The sequence below is a fragment of the Miscanthus floridulus genome, chromosome 10, assembly GCF_019320115.1.
Source record: "Miscanthus floridulus cultivar M001 chromosome 10, ASM1932011v1, whole genome shotgun sequence".
Lineage (NCBI taxonomy): Eukaryota > Viridiplantae > Streptophyta > Magnoliopsida > Poales > Poaceae > Miscanthus > Miscanthus floridulus.
This window is the reverse complement of record NC_089589.1, coordinates 88,557,349-88,563,138: the sequence shown is the minus strand read 5'-3', so window position 1 is coordinate 88,563,138 and position 5,790 is coordinate 88,557,349. Positions and strand designations below refer to the sequence as shown.

General features: G+C 40.3%; 1 protein-coding gene across 1 annotated transcript; it reads left to right on the top strand.

The window, feature by feature from the left end:
- Window positions 1-323: 323 nt before the first annotated feature.
- LOC136486853 (putative F-box protein PP2-B12) lies at window positions 324-5,306 on the top strand. The gene is made up of 3 exons (XM_066483892.1): window positions 324-646; window positions 750-868; window positions 4,717-5,306. The coding sequence occupies exons 1-3, from the start codon at window positions 392-394 to the stop codon at window positions 5,144-5,146; spliced, it is 804 nt and encodes a 267-aa protein (XP_066339989.1). The 5' UTR covers window positions 324-391; the 3' UTR covers window positions 5,147-5,306.
- Window positions 5,307-5,790: the final 484 nt, after the last annotated feature.

Below are 5,790 nucleotides of genomic sequence, written 5' to 3'. Positions count from 1 at the left end.
ACTTTAGTCTTTTTGACCGGCATGAGTCCCATAGTTACGTTCTTTTTAAGACGGAGGTAGTATCAATAGTAATATTACTTTTTTTATGAACTTATTCAATTTACTCTAAACATAGGATGGCATTCTTCTGGATGGAGGGAGTAGGAGATGTACTATCTAAGAAGACGTGTCTAGGTACGGTGTGCCGTGTTGGCTGTTGCCGCGAGCAGGACCTGGGGCAGTGGACTCGATCTCTACGCGCAGAGGACTGGCTGGTGGAGGCAAGGAAGAGTTAAAGGCTGTGCCCTCTGTTCCGTGGATGACTGGATGCTCTCGCTCTCGCGACCCTGGCTAGTCTCTGCTCTCATCTCACCCATAGCAGCTTCCCAGAATCCGGCCTGCCGGAGGGCGTATGGAGGACATTCGGCTGCCGGCGGACGTCCTCACGTCGGTGATGTCCCGCGCCGCCACGGCGCCGCGGGCTGCATGCATCGCCGCCATGGTGTCCCCGGCGTTTCGCTCCGCGGCTGACTCCGACACCGTCTGGTCGCGTTTCCTCCCGGCCGACCTCGCGCCGCTCGTCTACCCGTCGCCGCCGCCACGCTCCAAGAAGGAGCTCTTCCTCCGCCTCTCCGGGACCCATGTCCTCCTCGAGGACGGCCTCACGGTCTTCACGCCGCAGCGCTCTTCCTTCTCCCTGTTTCCCTTTATCGATCGATCACAAACTAGCGATCAGCGAGCTGATCCGTGTGCGCGTTTTTGCCGTGCAGAGCGCGTGGCTGCATAGGGAGACCGGCGCCATGTGCTACATGGTTGCGGCGAGGGCTATGCACATTGTATGGGGCGACTCACCGCAATACTGGCGGTGGATCCCGCGCCAAGACTCTAGGTTTGCTCAGTCAAGTCCCCTATTTCTTTATTATTATTAAAATTAAGATCTATCTGGTGTGTTATAATATATCCAGCAAAAACAAATTGTGGGTTATCTAGTGCAATAATTTGTTTTCGAATGTTCCCTCTCACTGTTATCTAGTGCAATAAGTTGTACCAAGTTGAACCAACGATAGTTTGAGTCCCCTCTCATTTATAAAACTGGACTTTAGCCTACCTCAACTTTTATAAAATCATTTATTTCTGTAGTTTTGGATGGTGTGGTTTGTGTGACGTGGCATCCACGTCAATCGTGCCACATCGTACGATGGAGTAAAGCAGACTTTGTTGATAGTTAAGGAGTTAAATTGAACTATAATTACTTTTTTGAAAAATTATCAAATGTTTTTTCCTCAAAATTTATACAAATAAAAATCCTAAAATGTAGTCTAATGTTATAAAAATCATAGAAAATTGTTTTCGCTCAGAAAATTATCAAATCTATTTTTGTCTTTTACTAAAATTATACTCTATCTTACTATGCCTAGATTGAAATTATTTGAATATTTGATGGACCTTTTATATCTATTTGCTAGCAGATGTTCTCGTTATTTATTTAGTTAGTCGATGTTGACCAAACAAATCGCATAGAAGGCTAAATGGCATGGACTACTCTTGCTAGTAGATACTCTAATTATCTACTATCATGTTCATTTTTTTTCTAAAATTTGTTTTTGTATTGCTAGTGTCTCTGGAGTGATATGGGTGAGTCATTTCATCCACACTCTGACAAGAACACTCCATGCTTTCTACAATAACATATGGTCATATATATATAGAATCAAATGACACTTAGTGGATGTTCATATATACTATGGGCCTATAAGCTGTTTATTATAATCAAAATAAGCTCAAACTAAAAGTCAAACGACGCATTTTTAGCATTTTTATGGCCATTCTCCTCATAGCCCCAATTCGTACTAAAACATAGGAACTCAGTCAAACTAGCTTTTTTTGGCCACACAATCCTCCATTTTGTGTAGCTTTAAAAGGAACCGCTTTTCCCCATAGTTGCACCAAACAAGGTCTTAATAATAGTATAAGCATGATATGTTACATTATTATATGACACTTGTGTTTTCGTCAAAGTCACTAAACTTTTTATAGTCCGAGGTCCCCTTTGTTTGGGCTTCTCAACCTGTTGTGGCTTCCAAAACAGCCAAAAGCTAACTAAAGAGGTTGGCAACCACTGAAGTTCTTCCACAAAACCATCTTCTTCCTAGTTATTTTTCACGGAACCTCTAGACCTGCATCCACCAGCTATGGGATCGTAACTTCCGCAGAATTTACCCACCTGCCACTAGTTATGAACATACCAGGTTTCTTTCTTTCTTGCGATTCCTCTCCCTGTCCGACGGCACTCCTTCTAGCTAGCCCCTTCCTCGACTACGGTAGGCCATCCTAATTTCTCTGGCCCCATCCACCGCCGTCATGAGCACTTCTGCCCTAGGCTTCGCCGAGGGAGCAACTCTCGCCCAATTGCGAGCTTTGTCGCCGGTCGCGAGATCCGTCACGGGCACGAGCTTCGTCGCTCGGTTGCGAGATCTGCCGCCGGGAGGAAGAAGGAAGAGGCGTCAGTGACAGAGGGAGAGAGTTGAGTGGGGAGGGCTATGGATGACTTGTGTGGTCCGCTCGTAAGTGCGAGAGGCTGATGGCGTTTTTTCAGAAGCCACAGCTATTCAAACAAACGACTTTCAGCTTTCTCATAGCTCATAACTCAAAACTGCTTTTCCACGACCCACCATTCACAACAACTTTTCTAGAAGCCACAGCACAACCAAACATGCTCTGAGTCATCGATATAGACTAATTATTACAGGTATGATATCATTTACTTCCCTCTGTTCCCAAAAGAATGCAATTCTGGAACAGTGTCATGTTTTAGTATATCAAGTTTGATAAATTATAGATAAAAGTATATATATTTATAATATAAAACAAATATCATTAGATTAATTACAAAATGTATTTTAATAATAAATTAATTTAGAGCCATAAATGTGAATACTATTTACTAGAAACTTGGTCAAACGTGAAATAATTTAACTGGCACGCAACCCATAGTTGCATCCTTTTAGGGACAGAGGTAGTACTTGAAAATAATAAGAAAAATGAGTCTATAGAAGACTCAAATAATTCAAATTTAGTAATCATAAGGCAGTGCATGATTTTAGAAAAACTTGAAACTAGTTCCATAATTTTCTGAGCTAAAATGAAATTGCTATGACTTTTTTAAGATTAAACTGATTTTAGGATTTTTAATTGCATAAATTTTAGAGAGAAATATTTGAAAAAAATAGTTGTTGTCCGGTTTACTTCCCTAAACTATCATAGAAATCCAATTTACTCCTTCATGTTTGACGTGGCGCCACGGGAGACAAAATTGCCTTCCAAAACTGCCCGGTGTGCAAAAAGAAATAGTTATAAAAGTTGAAGGGGTGAAAAATCTAGTTTTGTCGATGAAGGGGAAAATTCAGACTATCGTATAAGTTGAAAGGGGTCAAAAAGGACTCACCCTTTTAAGTTTGAGTCAAGAAAATATGAATTACCTGGCGGTTTCGAGTATAGAACCCATGGAGATGAGAACAATACTTTGACGGTTTGTAATAACACACTCAAGGGAACATGAGACTATCTTAGCGATTCGGACTAGCACTTAAGAAAATATAGAATTACTTTAGCGGTTTGGGTTATCACTCAATAATATGCATTTCTTGGAGGTTCCATGAAACCCCTATGATAATGAACTTATAAAGTGACATCTATGGGTCCCTAAACTTGGCAGACGGTGTCATCCAGGTCCCTGAACTTTTAGGGTGATCACTGCTGGTCCCTAAACTTGATCAACGGTGTCATCCTAGTCTCTGAACTTTCAAGGTGATCACCGTATGTCTTTAAACTTGGCAAGCGGTATCATCCCAGTCTAAATATGATCTAACCTACTCTATAAGTTGGTGTGGCACGCTGACTATACGTAAGACGTGGATTCAACATGTGTCAATTAATCAATCATTATTTATATAATATTTATCATGAAAATATAAATTATATAAAATAGTTTACATCAGCAAAAAATAAATTAAAGTATTAAAATAATTTACAACAACAAATATATTAGGTTTAAACTAAAATAGAAAAATACTAAAATTAATTTAGTATTTATGTATAATTAATAGTATGAAAATAATATTAAAATTCCTATAGTATTAAAAGTTTTCTCTATTAACAGTTACTTCTAATTTTGATATTATTTTAAAAGTTTTAATAGTAGTATGATAGCGGTAACTTTTCTCTTTTATTAATACTATAATATAATAATGCTATTACTTTTAATAGTAGTATTATAGTATTAGAACTTTTAATAGTAGTATTATAGTATTAAAAGTTTTAATAATAATGTTACAGTTTTAATAACATAGAAAAGTTACTTCTATAATACTACTATTAAAATTTTTAAAATAATACTAAAATTAGAAGTAACTTTTAATAGAGAAAACTTTTAATTCTATAGGTAACTTTTAATATTATTATATTTGGACAGGAATGACACCGTCTGTCAAGTTTAGGGACCTGCGGTGATCACCTTAAAAATTCGGGGACCGAGATGACATCGTCAGCCAAATTTAGGAACCTACGCTTGAAAGTTCAGGGACCTGGATGACACTATCTGTTAAGTTTAGGGACCCACGAATATCACTTTAGAAGTTTAAGGACCTGAGTGACACCGCTGGTCAAGTTCAGGGACCCACGGTGAATTTTGCTCTGAATAAACAACCTGAACTTCAACTTGCTTCAAAACTATCACAGGTTCCCAGAATGCGCTGAACTGTTGGCGGTTTGTTGGCTGGACTTCAGCGGCTCCATAGAAAGCAGGATGCTATCCGAAAACACGCGCTACGCCGCCTACCTAGTGTTCAAGATGGACGATGACTGCTACGGCCTAGATTCTCCACTGCAGGTGGCATCAATCTGCATTGGACAAGACGAAATATCATCCCACCCAGTCCGCCTGCAGAACAACATAGGCAACGAACAGAACGACGGCGCCGAGGAAGGAGCTGCTCCTCGGCTTCCCATGGAGAGGCCCGATGGGTGGATGGAGCTGGAGATAGGGGAGTGGGACAACCACGGAGGTGAAGACAAACAGGTTTGCGCAAGAGTGAGAGAGACCACGTATGGAGGCAACTGGAAGAAAGGCCTTATTTTGCAGGGTGTTGAGATAAGACCTAAGAACTAATTGAGGGCAGATTGCTTGTAAAATCAATAGCCTATTTGTAGTGTATATATGAATGCTTTAGTGTTGTGGCACTCGATAGTTGAACTGTTTGAGTCATGCAAAGTTTGAATTTTTTATGCTCCCAAGTCAAAACAAAGCAGTTGAGTCCGTTTGATTGGGATACGAGATATAAGAAGTCACATTACGAATATTTAAACACTGTGTGCAATGATAGGAAGTCATTCAATGGACTGTACAGTAATTCATCATTTTTTTTGAAGATCACCGGACCTGAATTATATTCCACAGATCCCATATAACTGGTGGGTGGAGGGATAATTATCTAAAGAGTTGGCTTGGAGCCATGTTATAAACAATACAACAGCAGAGGTGAGGAAGCACATGGTTGTAAATTTGGGGAGCGAAGAGACTGAGCTGACCACCATGTGCAGCAGCGAGAAGAAATAGAACCAATGGAAATGAGGCTTGGACACCCAGATATGTGCAGTTTCAGAAGTGATGGGAGAGTAGGAAGTGAGCTTAGACATGGACATCCTCGAACCTTAAGTTCCAAAAGGGATGGAAGAGTAGGAATTTCTCTTAGAGCAGAACAATCTTCAATCTCTAATTTACGAAGAGCCGGGGATGCAGGAAACGTAGCCAAG

Coding starts and splice junctions, on each gene's coding strand:
- LOC136486853 (XM_066483892.1), top strand. CDS start 392: ATGGAGGACATTCGGCTGCCGGCGGACGTCCTCACGTCGGTGATGTCC. Junction 647..749: donor TCCTCGAGGACGGCCTCACG/GTCTTCACGCCG, acceptor TTTGCCGTGCAG/AGCGCGTGGCTGCATAGGGA. Junction 869..4,716: donor ATCCCGCGCCAAGACTCTAG/GTTTGCTCAGTC, acceptor AAACTATCACAG/GTTCCCAGAATGCGCTGAAC.